The sequence below is a fragment of the Mesoplodon bidens genome, assembly GCF_964165515.1.
Source record: "Mesoplodon bidens genome assembly, chromosome: 9".
Taxonomy (NCBI): domain Eukaryota; kingdom Metazoa; phylum Chordata; class Mammalia; order Artiodactyla; family Ziphiidae; genus Mesoplodon; species Mesoplodon bidens.
The window spans coordinates 59,561,715-59,576,901 of NC_138166.1; the positions used below are offsets into that span (position 1 = coordinate 59,561,715).

The 15,187-nt window shown below is 43.6% G+C and overlaps 1 protein-coding gene across 1 annotated transcript in view; it reads left to right on the forward strand.

Annotated features, from left to right (window-relative positions):
* Positions 1–1,015: 1,015 nt before the first annotated feature.
* CHN2 (chimerin 2) overlaps positions 1,016–15,187 on the forward strand; it is a 346,590-nt gene continuing 332,418 nt past the window's right edge. Inside the window, exon 1 of the mRNA XM_081243907.1 lies at positions 1,016–1,438. Coding sequence (XP_081100033.1) covers positions 1,390–1,438 — 49 coding nt within the window. The 5' untranslated portion in view covers positions 1,016–1,389. The remainder of the gene's footprint in view (positions 1,439–15,187) is intronic.

Sequence of the window (15,187 nt, forward strand, 5' to 3'; positions counted from 1 at the left end):
GCTTCAGGAATGAAAGAACCGATTACCCTGCTGGGAGTGTGAAATAGACTTAAAAAATCTGCATGATATTTCCTCCCAGTGAAATTAATTTAGGTTTAAATACAGGAGTAAAGTACACACCTTGTGCCAGAGTCTCTTTCTCTCACACACCTGAGTAGTTCCTTATCCAGGAAGGGCACAATTGGACCTGCTGCTAAGTCTTCAGTCTTTTGTGAAGATCCTTTGCAAGACTGCAGTGTGAGAACCTCTTTTTCTTTGACACCCGGCTTTGTGTGGGCCTGATGACATATCTGGAACGTCTTTATTTCTTTGAAGGCCCATCTCAAAAGCCCAGTGGACCCGTCGGGCACTGGCCATGGCTGGGGTACTTAAGAGCAGCCGGATTGGCTTGCCGGGTGTTTTGAGGGTATTTTAGGAAACGCACCTTCTTGCAGGGCAGGAATCCTCAGCTCCAGAGCGACAAAGGACAGTTTGGAGGGGAGTGCAAGGAGCGCTCCACAGCCGCTCTGGCATCCCAGGCCCCCTTCCGCCTAGCATCGTGTCCTTAGTGACCTCGCCTTCGCCCTCTGGATCGCACCCCGGCTGTCTCGCTGCTCCCTAAGTCCGGCCGGGCGTCGCGAGTCCCGCCACCTTCCCCCACGCCCCACACCCGGTCGCCCTCAAACCTTTGGAGCCGCGCTGCGCACCGCAGCCATGCTCGCCCCGCGCCCCCCAGCGGCTTCCCCGGCACCTCGGGGTCCGGCTCCCCGGGCCAGTGTCGCCCCGCCCTGCAGCCCACAGCCTCCCCCTCCAGCCCCCGTCGCAGGAGCTGTCAAGCCCGCGGCAGCTGAACCAGCTCCCGAGCTCCCGCGTCTCCTCTCCTTCCTTTGTGTGCGCGCGAGCGGAGTTGGGGCGGAGGGAGAAGGGGGAGGTCGCTCTGTCTGTCTGTCTCCCGCCGCCTTTGCCCGGGCAGCTTGAAGTGCCGCCGGGGAGGCGGGAGCCGGGGGGAGGGTGCGGGGAGCCGGCTGGGCGGCTCGGGGCCGCCCGGGCGCCCTGGTCCCAGCCGCGCGCTGGGGAGCGCGCACCGCAGCTGGGGCTCAGCTGGAGGCACGATTCGTCTGCTCCGGCCGCCCCTCGGCCTCCCTCCGCTCCCACCTACCCTCGACACTCGGAGAAAAGCGTGCGAAGGCGCCGAGAGTGACGGAAACCACAAATAAATAGCGGCGGCGGCAGCGCGTCATCTGGCGGAGCAGGAAGTGCAGGCAGAGTCCGGAGGCTGGTGCTTTTTGCGCGTCCCCAGGACTTTGCCATGGGCTGGGGGCCGCGGCGGCTGCGAGCTGCCGGGCCAGGACAGCGGCGGCGGCGTCCGCACCGCGGCTGAGCGAGTAGCGTCGCGCGGGGCGCGCGGAGATGGCAGCGTCCAGCAACTCCAGCCTGTCCGGCTCCTCGGTGTCCTCCGGTGAGTTTCAGCCCGTCGGGCGCGATTGCCCCGCTGGGTCTGTCGCCCGCTGCCCTCGCCCCGCACTCTGGGATGGAGAGAGCCTACCTGTGGCCGTCTTGCCCGCTCTCCCGGGGTGAGGGCAGGCGGCCGGTGTGACACTTGTTTGGCTGGCCAGCACCCTCGGTGCCCACAGCACCTCCGCGCCTGGCGTCTGACAGCGCAGAGGTGGGGGAGCGGGGCGCCCTTAGTGTGCAGACGCGGGGGTTCTGGGGATTTGGGGAGCAACAGGCGAGAAGCGAACCGGGCAGGGGCGGGCTCGCACTTTCTTGCGCCGCTGGAACCCGGGCTGACGGGGCGGGGAAGGTTAGGGTGACGCTGGGCGCCCCGACCCGCTGGCTATGCGGTGCCCGCTCCGCGGGATGTCCAAATTCAAAGCAGTGGGGAGCAAACCCTCGCTTATCGCAGACTTGAGTTTCTTTGTTTGTTTCAGAAATTAGCTCCGTGGAGACCCACGCTTGGGGTGTGGGTTTGAGATAGAGGTAATTCTTTTTCTGGTTCTGATCGAAGCGAGTTAGGGGACGCGAGGTCGAGCCCAGCCTCTGACAATTTGCCCCGTTTGCAAGTGTGCAAGTGTGTGTGTGTGTGTGTGTGTGTGTGTATGGGTATGTGACTTTCCTCTGTGGCCTCTTGGAATACGTTCTGTGATTTTACTTTCCAGGCATACATTTTTTTTTTTTCCAAGTGCGGCCGAGGAAGGAAGGGCTTCTTTCAGCTCTTCTACGTTGAACAGCGGGTCTAATTGAAGAGAAAAAATTGCTAATGAATCTGAAGGAGTAGGAATCAATAGAAGCAGACCCACTGGATTCTGAGCATGACAGGTTTCTAATCAGGATGATGCATTAGGTAGAATTCTTCTACCTGGCTAGTCATTGAAAACTTTAATGACAAACCCTAAAGGGTTAGGTGATAAGACATTTAGTGTAGTTTACAGTATTCAGGGGTCAAGAAGGTCTTGAAGTCCTAATGGAAATGCTTAATATATCAATATTGTATTAATTCCTATTGTGTGTGTGTTTTAAATTATTACCCAAAAATTAAACTCACAATGTTGGAGGCATTGGACAGCAAGCCAAGCATTAAGGAACCATATCTCTAGATGTGTGACTAATTAAATCATAAATGCAAGGTGATTTGACTAAGGTGCAGTTGTGACGTGGAACAAGGTGATCACTTGAAAGCCATTTATTATCTTTTTTGGCAGGTTTTAGTTCCAGGGAAATAGCACTTCCTTTCTTGATCACTGCCAACTAATGAAAAGCACAGTGTTGTTATGTGTACGATGTAGTTGAAGTTTCTGGTAGTAGCAACCAATGGGGCAGAACAGTCATATCTTATTAAGAGCAGCAACAAGTTGACCGCCTGTGGTTTTAATTCTGAGAACTCAGCAAATGCTACAGCTTATTTTTAGTACCCCCAAACCACTGCTGCTGCTTTTCAATTCATTTTGGTTGACTAACATTGAATTTAAAACACAGTGATGTTAGCTTATGATTAGCATATGGTTATCCCTCTCGGAAAATGGCCCACAAGAAAATGAACTGGTGGGGGAGAGGTGATGAAGGGAGAGAAGAAAGGATAAAGGACAATAAGGCAGTGTTATCACGTGATTTACTGATGGTATAAATTACAGGTGCTGTGGCATCTGAATTTTCAGATCTTGATGAAAGATCTCCTTAAGCTTAAGGAATGTTATTGAAAAACCTAACTGAGCCTTAGGAAGAATACATGGGTTTGAAGCAGCACAGTATACGCTTTAGATGATGTTAATTGCTTTGTAGATAGAACAGAGATGCTTCTGATGGTTCTCTTTTCTGCTTTCGTTACCACTGTTTTAAATCCTAATGGAAACTGGAAAATTATGCAAAAGCTTAAATTCAAAAAGTGGACAGAGGTACTTTTTTTGGTATGACTCAGCCATGGGCCATGAGCTTATATTGGCTAATTCACCAATTAATCAGGCACTTTGTCTTGAAAAATTTGAGAGCCAGAATTCTCTTTTTAAGCTCACCATCGTGTGGATCATGAATAATTCAGGTGACACAAGCAATTCACACCTGTGGGAGGTGTTGGGCAGGAAAGAATAGAGCCTGTTTGCGGTGGCAGCTGGGTTCTCTCAGGCAAAGGCCAGAGCCTGAAAAATTAGGACACTCCATCAATCTATTAATCACCGTTTTGGAGGGCCTACTATGTGCCAGGCAGTAAGTTATAAGCCTCAGATTCAAGGAGGTTAAGTGAGGAAGATAATTTAAAGGATTCCTTCTCGTTCTGAAGTTCTGGGATTATTGTCCTTGTGTTTGGCTCCAGCAGTGGGTAACTTGGGGTAAGTTATTTAACTTCTCCAAGCCTCAATTTCCTCATCGCTAAATGAGACTGATGCTAATAACAGGAACTATTTCATAAGAATGTCATGGGGATTAAGTGAGATAACGTGTATAGAGCGTTTAGCACAGGGTGTGGCACTTAATAAGTGCTTGGTGTGAACAAAGTTTGTTCCTTGGAGGAATGAAAAAGAAAGCTCTCTCTGACTCAGACTTTAGGTACAGAAGTAAGTCCAACACACATCAAATCTGCCTCTTACATTGCATGTTAAGTTGGGTCTTGAGGTTTGAGCTCCAGTAAACAAGCATTTATTAAGTTTCTTTTAGGTTTCAGGCATAATCCCAAGTGTATGGATTAGAAAAATGCATCAAGATCCTTTCCCTCTCCATCCAGCAGCAGAGATGGACAAGCAAATAGCAATCTATGTTCCATTTTGATAAAATAAATTATGGGGAGGAGAGTGCAGGGAAGAGAGTGATGACCTCAGTTGTGAGGGGTCAGTAGGGGTGACATATGAGTTGAGCCTTGAAGGATGAGTGGAATGTTTTCAAAAAGCAGAGCGCGGGAAGGGCATTTCAGGAACAGGTAAGATCTTAGGCAAAGGTCTGGAGATAGGGAAGTTCATTGCCTAATTTTCAACTCCCTTCTGAGGGCTATTGACCCGTTTTCTTGGCGGTTCCTCTTCTCTGGACAGTTGTGCTTATAGGCCCATCAGCAGCCTCATGCACAGAGCTACCAGATCACTCACCTTTGGTGCCGATATAGGATGCTTTCTTCCTGCTCAGGTAGCAATGGGTTTAATGGCACAGCTCTCCAATACCTTAGGACATACTTGGGCAATTGAACACTGAGAAAGGAACGGTTGATTCTTTAGTGTCCAGGATATGGAGAGGTGAACTTGAATAGAATACCATGGGTTAAACCTCTCTTAGAGGAATAGCCTCTATTCCTGGGAGGTTTAGGTTTGGATAGATTTGTGTGAAGAGTAAAAATCTAATAATTTACTCATATTAAGCTCAAAATTATCTGATTTTCCTGAGAATATGTTCTTACCTGCTGTTGTTGGACCACATTACCAGCTGAGACACAACAGATGAAATAATCAGGTTAAAATTAATTTTTAAATACATTTTCTGAGAACTCTTTGGAAATTTATTTCTGAAATATTCAATTATGTGTAAAAGAAATTGCTTTGGGGCTTCCCTGGTGGCACAGTGCTTGAGAGTCTGCCTGCTGATTCAGGGGACACGGGTTCGTGCCCCGGTCCGGGAGGATCCCACGTGCCGCGGAGCGGCTGGGCCCGTGAGCCATGGCCACTGAGCCTGCGCATCCGGAGCCTGTGCATCCAGAGCCTGTGCATCCGGAGCCTGTGCTCCGCAACGGGAGAGGCCACAACAGTGAGAAGCCCGCATACCACACACACACAAAAAAGAAATTGCTTTGCCTTTGTTTTAATGATAACTGCTGGTGATTAAATTTCACAGTCACCTAGGTTGGCAGGAAGGTTTGATTACCTGTTTTATTTTAAATCAGGGGGAAAAACATCCCTATCCATAAGTTTTTAATCTAGCCTGTGGTACTTGATTATATTCTGAAATAAACAGTGGTTGACTTGCAAAGTACTTTTCTTAATAATCATGAATTAGATTTGCTTTTATAATTGAAATAAGAACTTTTTGCATATTAGTCATGTGATCACCAAATGGATAATTTCACAAAGTAACGAAAAAAATCAACTCAAGTAAAGTAATAGATAAAGAAGCTATGAGATGTTTTCCAGTAACTGAACAAAGTAAAAAATTAAACAATAAAGGGAATCCCGGGATAAGAAGTTGTTAAGATTTTGAAAACATAAACATACTGTATTATAGAAATGAAATCGACGGATTTTTGAAATTAAAATGCAAATAGAAAAAGGTAAAAATCAGTGTTATGTACAGAGTCATTGAAACCTTAATTGGGAAAAGAACATTCCTGAATGGATTGAGGGATTTAGTTTTCCAGATTCTATACAACAGTAATTATGTGCCAGGCAAGTAATGCCATTTTCTGCTGTCAAACTGGTGTTGATCCTAGAAATGATAAATAGGAATTTTCATTACTTGTTACTGGTGAGTCACAACCAGCGGTATATACAAATCTTTCACATTCCAAGATGCAGAAGGCAAAATTGAACTACAGTAATGCTGGCAAGACTTATATACGTGTAATTAGAAACTCCATGGATCCAGTACTACAAAACAGGGTATCTTTGTTGAAACAGACATTCACACTGAGAAGTCTTCTAGTCCTTTAGACTTCAGAAATATTCAATTATGTGTAAGCAAAATATCTTTACCTTTGTTTTAGTGATAACTGCTGGCAATTTAATTTCAGTCACCCAGAACGGCAGGAAGATTTGATCACCTTTATTTGAAATCCTGTGCACAAAAAAATTGCGATTTCAAAAACATTGCAAATTTTTTTAAAATCACAATCTAAAAGTTAATCCCCTGAGAGAAATCATTCACTCAGATGAAGAATATTGTTTTTGCTGTTTTTCTGGTGATCTTTCCACATCTTATTTTAACTTATTAGATTTTCACTGTACTTTGTGGTACCTGAGATGAACCCAGTGATATAAAATCTGAGAGAAAAGGAGGCTCTTCTTAAGCATGACAGCTTGTTTGCAGTGTTTGACAAAGGCCCACTGATTTGTGTACTTTTGTTAAAACTCCAGATGCTCCCCCCACTCCCACTATCCCTATGAAGAGTTTTGAATGACCTTGACATTTGTTCAACTTTTGGGGGATGCAAACCCCAGGTATTTTCTGAGGCCAGTCTCTGTGGGGTTTAACTGAACAATGTGTTCTTTGCACTGCCTCCTGGGGCTTGGCCCGAGTGTCAGTCATGCTGAGGGCCGTCTGCTGCTCTGCAGGGTCTCCTGTTTTCACACAATGGTGAAAATAACCGGACGTTAGGGTTGGAAAACCTGTACATGAGCAGTGTCATCTTGGTGTGGTTTGGGAAAGCGTTTTCTGCCAGAACGTTAAGATTCCTGCCAAGATAGTTAGATATAAAGAAAGAGAAAGGAACTGAGTGATAGACATAAGATTAATAGCACCCAGCTATCATTCACCCATGATTTATCTTTTATGAATGTATTCACATTTCATGGCTCCTAAAATATGTCATTGAATTTTCAAAATGAATGGCTGGCTTGCCTGCCTCTCTCTCTCTCTCTCTCTCTCTCTTTCTTTCCTTCTTTCTCCCTTTTGCTTTTCTCATCAGTTATTATGTTGGTCAGATTTCTATTTAGAGATGTTTTCAGAAACCCTGCCTTTGGTCTACTTTACTGTTAATAGTTTCCCAGTCCTCCAAGCACCTTGCTGCTTCTCCTTCCACTTGCTCAGTGGGAAAGACAGCTACTGTCCTCACATGGATTCTGGTCAGAGTGTCAAGATAGACGCCTCCATCTCTGATGCAGGCTGGTGGGTGTGACAGAGCACACTCATGTGTCTCAAAGTTACAAACAAAAGCAGAGGTTTATTTAAAGTTTCCATGACTAGAGGAAAACCCAGTTGGAATGTGCTGAATCCACATGCAGTCTGCTCTGCCAGGGGGCCCGTGTGGCTGTCCACTGGGGTCTGAGGCTGAAGATGCCATGTGTGCACTGGGGGAGAACCATCCACCAGTTGTTTGTGCAAATAACCTGCTTCTTCCCTCATTTATTACTAATTGAACACCTTCGTGGGGACCAATCTTCTAATATAGTCTTTACAGTATGGCCTAATGACAGCATGGCCTTGCTTCAGCAGTTTGGCCTGTCAAAGTCACCCAACTTCAGCCCATTCACAGTATCACCTCCACAGTTTAAAGTGTTATTTTCAATCATCCAATGTCTGAGTTCCCAAAGACATTCTCTAAGAAGGGTGTTCAATTAATAACCTTATTTAAAATGTCATCATCACCCCAGGTCAGAGGGGACATTGATCAGATTCCTGGAATTGAGATATCGCCCACTCACTATGCAGGCCGCCAATCACCCCATGCCTTTGGTGGGCCTGTGGAGGAGAGCATTTTGTCGAGGAGAGAGGCTGGATGCCAGTTGCCTGGCATAACCAAATAGATCTGAATTGATACAGCCACTATGGAGAACAGTGTGGAGGTTCCTTAAAAAACTAAAAATAGAACTACCATATGACCCAACAGTCCCACTACTGGACATATACCCTGAGAAAACCATAATTCAAAAAGACACATGCACCCCAATGTTCATTGCAGCACTATTTACAATAACCAGGTCATGGAAGCAACCTAAATGTCCATCGACATGAATGGATAAAGAAGATGTGGCATATATATATATACACATACATACAATGGAATAATACTAACTCATAAAAAGGAATGAAATTGGGTCATTTGTAGAGATGTGGAAGGAGCCTTTCATACAGAGTGAAGTAAGTCAGAAAGAGAGAAACCAAGATCATATATTAATGCGTACATGTGGAATTTAGAAAAATGGTACTGAATAACCTATTTGCAGGGCAGGAATAGAGACGCAGATGTAGAGAATGGATGGGTGGACACGGGGGAAGGGGAGGGTGGGCTGAATTGGGAGATTAGGATTGACATATATACACTACCATGTGTAAAATAGGTAGCTAGTAGGAACCTGCTGTATAGCACAGGGAGCTCAGTTCTGTGACCTAGATGGGTGGGATGGGGGGTGGGTGGAGGGAGGTCCAAGAGGGAGAGGATATATGTATACATATAGCTGATTCACTTCGTTGTACAGCAGAAACTAACACAACATTGTAAAGCAATTATACTCCAATGTAAAAAAAAAAAAAAAAAAAGAATCAAATAGACCTGGAGAAACAGTCTGCTTCCTTGAGCTGGGGAGAGATCCCACCTTCTGAAATGTGTCTTCGTTAGATGTTGTAGGAAGAGCCATAAACGTGGAATCAGAAGATTCCGGACATTTAAACCTTTAACCAGGAAATTTAAACCCTTAGCCAGGGCACCTACAACTTTTACCAAAGCCATTAAATCCTCTGTCAGAGCCCTTAAGCCCTTAACCAGGACCCTTAAACCATTAACCAAGGCCCTTGAACCCTTTACCAAGGCCCCTAAACCCTTAACATAGGCACTTTAACCGGATACTTAACCAAAGCAACTAGCTAGCTATGTGGTCTTTGGTGAAGTTAGCCCCTCTGAGCCTTAAATGCCTCGCTGCAAGCTGCAGTTGTGAGAGTCTGTTTCCGGAGCTGAGATGAGCATCGACAGAGGTGATAGAAGCATCCCCTCTGCAGACCTGGCCAGCACGCCTGCTTATTAGAGGCCAGTTCTCTTTTCCCTGTCTCCTCCCCTTAATGTCTCTGAGCCTCAGTTCTCTTGGCTGTAAACCAGAAATAGTGATATCTGACAAATTTATCCCATGGGGTTGTCATTCCTGAAGTACTGTTCGGGAAAATGCGTAGTAAACTGTAAAAGCAACTAACAGTACTGAATGGCTGCTAAGTGTCATTCTGTTTACATTATCTCACACAATTTTCGCAATATTTCCCTGAGGTAGACATTATGTCCCATTTTTGTAAACAAAGAAATAGGTTCAGAGAGGTATGGGGCTTGGATTTTGAGGTGACAGGATTAGAGCAAAGTCTTCCTAATTTCAAAGATCATGCTTTTCCCTCTTGAAACATAAGGGGGTTGGGTCGTTTCTATCTGTTTACAGAGTTGCTGACATTAGAGTTTACCACTGAAATCCATGCTCATGGTTGACAGAGAAAATACAGTTACATACTTGTGCTTTATTTTGTTGCCCTCAGTAGTTAGCCAGACCCTCACCTCAGTCTGACCAAAGCTTATTCTCCCAGCAATACGAACTGGGAGGTGTTACCAAGTCATTACTCTTCAGAGTGAACACCCAGGATATTGGACTTGTGAGTATCTATACTTGAGAATAGTCTTGCAAGGTGAAGGGTATATAGGTATCCATTGTACTATTCTTGCAACTTTTCTAAAGGTTTGAAAATTTTCTCAGTGAAAGAAAAAAATAAGGCAAAAAAAGAAAAGTACTACTTAGCATTCAGTTGATTTTCTTCACTGGCATTTCAAAAGCATTCCATTTTGTGTGAGCATATCAAGTCCTGTTATCATCTCATGAAACTCCCAGATTCTGAATCCTCAGGCAGCAGAATATCTATTTCTTAGCTTCTATCTTAAGTGAAAGCATAAAGGAGCTGAAATTACAGAAGCAGTTCAGGCAGAGCACACACAACAATTTCTGCCTGAGAATTGTTGGGTTTTTTCTCCCGACCTGGATTGACTTGACATTTCACTGTAGGTTTGGACCAAAGAGGGACCTTGGAGGTTGTTTAGAAGATGCCAGAATAGTATAAGCAAGAGAATCAGGGTCCAAAGAACTCCAGGAACTGCCCGGTGCCGCTCACCTAGTTGGTGGTGGGACTAGAGCTGAACTGTAGTCTAGGACCCACGTTTGCAGAACATCATTCTCCATCCTCCTTCCTGGCTCATCCTAAAGAGTAGTTATCATCCTTAGAGAACTTCTCGCAGATGTTTTTTCCATCTGGCTTCATACAGGCTGTTCTGTTTAATTATTTAATATTTTCAACAAAGAAGTCATAAAGTGCTTTGTATGTTAAATAGACATTAGAACTCAAGGCTGTTGTGTCAACAGAGACAGAGACTTAAGTGGTCTGGTGTCTGCCCTAACTATATATAGCTATGCTGTCCAATACGGTAACCACTAGCCACATGTAGCTATTTAAATTTAAATTAAAAACATTCATTTCCTCAGTTGTAGTAGGCACATTTCAAGGGCTCAGTAGTACACATGGTACTACTGTGGTAGCTAGTGGCTACCATATTAGGCCACACAGAAATAGAACATTTCCACCATTCTGCAAAAGATTCTATTGGGCAACACTGGTAGACAGGGTATGAAGTTCTAAGGGACTTTACTAACGTAAAATTAATTAGCTAAGGATAGAAAATTTGATAAAATGTTCTACCATTCTTGTGTTTGCTCCTTGTGCTGCTTGGGTTGGATTTTACTAATTTTGCAAATTGGTTTTTTGTAAGTAATTTTTTCATAACTTTGAGGCAAACTGTGGAATGACAGCTAGAATATAATGTTGGGGAGAGTAATTAAAATGTTGATAAACACTGCTAGTCCTGAAGTTTGATTTAAGCTTTTTAAAAAATGGTCTGCAGTTTCCTTAATGGCAGCTCCATTTCTTTTTGAAATAAACCCACAGTGAGTTGTAATTTCACCCTCAAAGAGGAAAAAAATGCCATATCCAGAAGAAGTTTGGATCTTATAGCTGCATTTCTTCCCCAAAATTATAAAGAAAATAGGGAAATTGTGAATGTGTGGACTGAGGTTGCTAGTGGCATATCTAAGCTATGCTATTTAAAAGAGAGATTTTCTGCCAACTTGGCCATCAGCAAACCGTTTGCCTAGAAGTATTTTGCTTCTGCAAAAGCCCACATACAGGGCAAAGAAAATGCACTGGTTTTTGGAAAATAAAGTTAGCTTTTGGAATTTTCAGCACATTTACTTGGGGGGAAATGCATGCATATAAGATGCAGGAACATGACAGTTCCTACGAAAAGGAAGCTGCCCTCCTTGAACTTCTGTTACCATCTTCAAGTGGAACAAAGAAATGGAAAGGTGGAGGGTATCTTTCAGGTGTCAAGCAACTGTCAAGAAAGAGGTGGATGTTGAGGCCACTGGCCTCAGAAACCACACTAGCCAGAAGCCTGTGGCATGAATGCTTGTTCTTTTGTGTGTGTGTGTGTGTGTGTGTTACGCGGGCCTCTCACTGTTGTGGCCTCTCCCGTTGCAGAGCACAGGCTCTGGATGCGCAGGCTCAGCGGCCATGGCTCACGGGCCCAGCCACTCCATGGCACGTGGGATCTTCCCGGACCGGGGCACGAACCCGTGTCCCCTGCATCGGCAGGCGGACTCTCAACCACTGTGCCACCAGGAAAGCCCAATGCTTGTTCTTTATTGATATAACTCAGATCACAGATTTCAGGCAGTATGAATCACAGAATCACTTGGGTGATAACCTTACATAGTTCTTTTCTCTTCAGAGGCCCAGTACCTAGATTTCATCATGCCCCATCATTGCCCTGAGGACTACCCTCAGTCCTGGCTGAATACTATCTTCTTCAAGGAAAGGAAACCTAGCACTTCTTAGTTATTTCACATAATGCCACTCTAACAATGTAAAGTGCTTTTTCTTAAATAATTTTGTTTCCAAGGAATAAACCTGAGAAAGATCAATTTGGGGGCAGCAAGTAAGCAGGAAGCAGGGAGCATGGTTTTGGGGGTAAATCTTCCGCAGCATCTACTAGAGTGTGAAGGCTGCAACACTGACCTGTAAGGGTCTTCTCAAGACCTAGACCTGCACTGTCCAATATGGTAGCCACCTGGGCAATTTAGCCCTTGAAATGTGGCTAGTCTGAGATGGGCTGCAAGCTAAAATACACACCAGAATTGAAGGCTTCGTACAAAACAAAAAGAATGTAAAATGTCTCATGAATAACTTTGTTATATTGATTATATTTTGAAATGATAACATTTTTTGGATATTAGGTTAAAGAAAACATATTTTAAGAAATTTTAAAATGTTTAACGTAGCTGCCAGAATATTTAAAATTACATATGTGGCTCACATTATATTTAGATTAGACAGCAGTGGTCTGGACAACTCCAGTGAGAATGTTCTAGCCTTTCTCACAGAATCTACCATACAAAACCTGCTGCTTGGCTCAGTGACTCTCATGGTTGCCGTCCTGTCCACTTTCCAAGCCAGAAACTTACCCTCCCCCCCCACCCCCCAGGTCCAGTTCAGCCCTGATTCTTAAGTCCCTGTTTTGGATTAGTCTCAGACACTGAGAGACGTCCTTCATTTTTCTGGGTCTGTACAGTGACTTTGAAATGAAATACTATAGAAAGGGACTGACTGGGAGTTTCATCAGATTCTTGTTTATATAGGTTTTGTGCTTTGTTTTTTGTTTATTTTTGGTTTTTGCTTCATGATAGTTCTAGACTTTACATATTTACTTGTGAGTTTTATGTATACCCCTCTTTCCAAAGAAAGCCTGCCGTGCGATAATGCTATGAAGTTGGAAAGAGAAGCTGAGAGAATAAGGAACACATTTTCTCTTGACCTGAAGCTTCTTGCCATGAGTATGCATATGTGTGTACACGCATGTACACGCGTGGTATATGTCTGTATGTGTATATGTATACACAGAAAGCCAAAGTGGATTGGGTTTCAAACAAAAGTTATTTCCCACCAAATGTATGTTAATATCAAGGGAAGTGAAAAGTCAAGCCTAGCATTACTTTCGGTAATGAAAAAATGCACTTGGGATTTTGCTAATGATGTGTAGATATTAATACACATAATTTGGCTGCCTAATATTGATTTAAGTTACTCATTCAAATTCATTTTATTACAGAAAAATTAGCCGTTTTGTTCTACAGTGTTTGTCCCTGCAGACAGTGAGACTGTAAAACTGTGTTTATTGGGTAAATAATACTATTTTGCTGACTTTCACATGCAAAGAGAGCATTATGATGTCTCCTTCAGGAAGTGCTGTGAGCAGTTAGGTTCTCGTTGGGGGTCTGGTGAGTTCAATCCGGGTGTCCTCTGGTTATCTCCCTCGTGATCCATATCTAGGGTTGAAGGTACTGTCAGTAACCTGGGCACAGAGGGTTTTTTTTCTTATGTGATGTTAATATGCCTGAGGGTTGAACTTTGTCCCTGTGAGAGCCCTGTGCTTGTTTTAAGCAACCAAACTAACCCACGTGCTTTTTTTTTTTTTTTTTTTTTTTTAAAGCAAATGTGAGTTCTTCCTCAGAGGAAAAAGCAATTGACAGTGGCTTTGTCAACTCTCTTGAAATAATATCAGGTTCAGATTAGGAGCATAACCACAGCAAATCCTAAGGAATTATGAACGGAAGACATGATTTGGAACTAGACAATGTAATTTGTCACAAGAACATAATAATTGCCACCATACTTACTTGGTTCTATATTCTAACCCCAGGAATAACACTAAGGGGTATTTTGTAAAAATGCACAGCAGTCTTTCAGGGAAGAGATGCCCTGCAGATATCTTATTTTTCATTAATAACTGAGTGTAAATCTGTCATTCGGGAATTCATGTAAACATGTTTCTGAGAGCATATGTAGCTAGCTTGTGCTTCTTCTTATAGTAATGAGTTCCATCCATTTTCTGTCCTCAGAGTGGACTTGTATTTCTTTTTATTGCTTTGAATGTAACTCTCTGAAACTTATTTTTAACATCCATTCTTAGGCTTTGTAAATAAATGTGGGTTCATTTGAACCCTGGGCTTCAAGGGTGATGTGTCATGTATAACTTGCTGTGAAGTTGGGGATCTGGCCCAAACACTAGCACCAATGGCTTTGTTAACTCGGCCCCCTCTGAATTTCCATTTTCTCATCCATAAAATGGGCTAATAATACTTGTTGTGAGAATCAAATGGGAATATGTTTGTAAAAGAAACTTGAAAATTTGTGAACAAAACATAAAAATCTCTGGTCTCATGAAGTTCCCATTCTAATAGATGCTCCATAGATTCCTTTCCTGGGTGGTAAGTTGATCATCCAGAGTTCATGATCATGTAATATAACTGGAAAAATCTCTTCTAAATATATTATTTTGCTCTTCTTCAACAACCTTTCAAAATCTTGAAGCGTAATCCCACCAGTTTAGAATTTCTCCACTCAGTGTGAGACTTCACTGTGCATCCCATATTCCCATAAACATTTTAAATGAGCCTGGACAAATCTCTCATCCAAAGGCACATCACTGTTTATACTTTCCAGTCCAGAGGAGTGGCTCTTTTATAAATCAAATTTGATGTAATAATCAATATATGCAAATGAATATCTGTAATAGACATGCAAGTTACAAAGCACAGCAAGGTAACTCACATAAGGAGAGCTACCACCTAACCTAAAACACTTTATTCCCTTGCATCTTCCTGGGTTCTCTTCTCCCTTCTCCCTTCCCTCCCCCACCTTCTGTCTTCCTTTCTCTTTCTCTTTCTTTCTTTCTTTCTTTCTTCCTTCCCTCCCTTCCTTCCTTCCTTCTTTCTTTCTTTCTTTCTCTCTCTTTTTTTTTTTTTTTTTTTGCGGTATGGACCCAGCTGTCCTGCGGCATGTGGGACCTTCCCGGACCGGGGCACGAACCCATGTCCCCTGCACTGGCAGGTGGACTCTCAACCACTGCGCCACCAGGGAAGCCCTCTCTCTCTTTTTTAATTGGAGTAAAATTGCTTTACAATGTTGTGTTAGTTTCTGCTGTACAGTGAAGTGAATCAGCTATATGTATCCC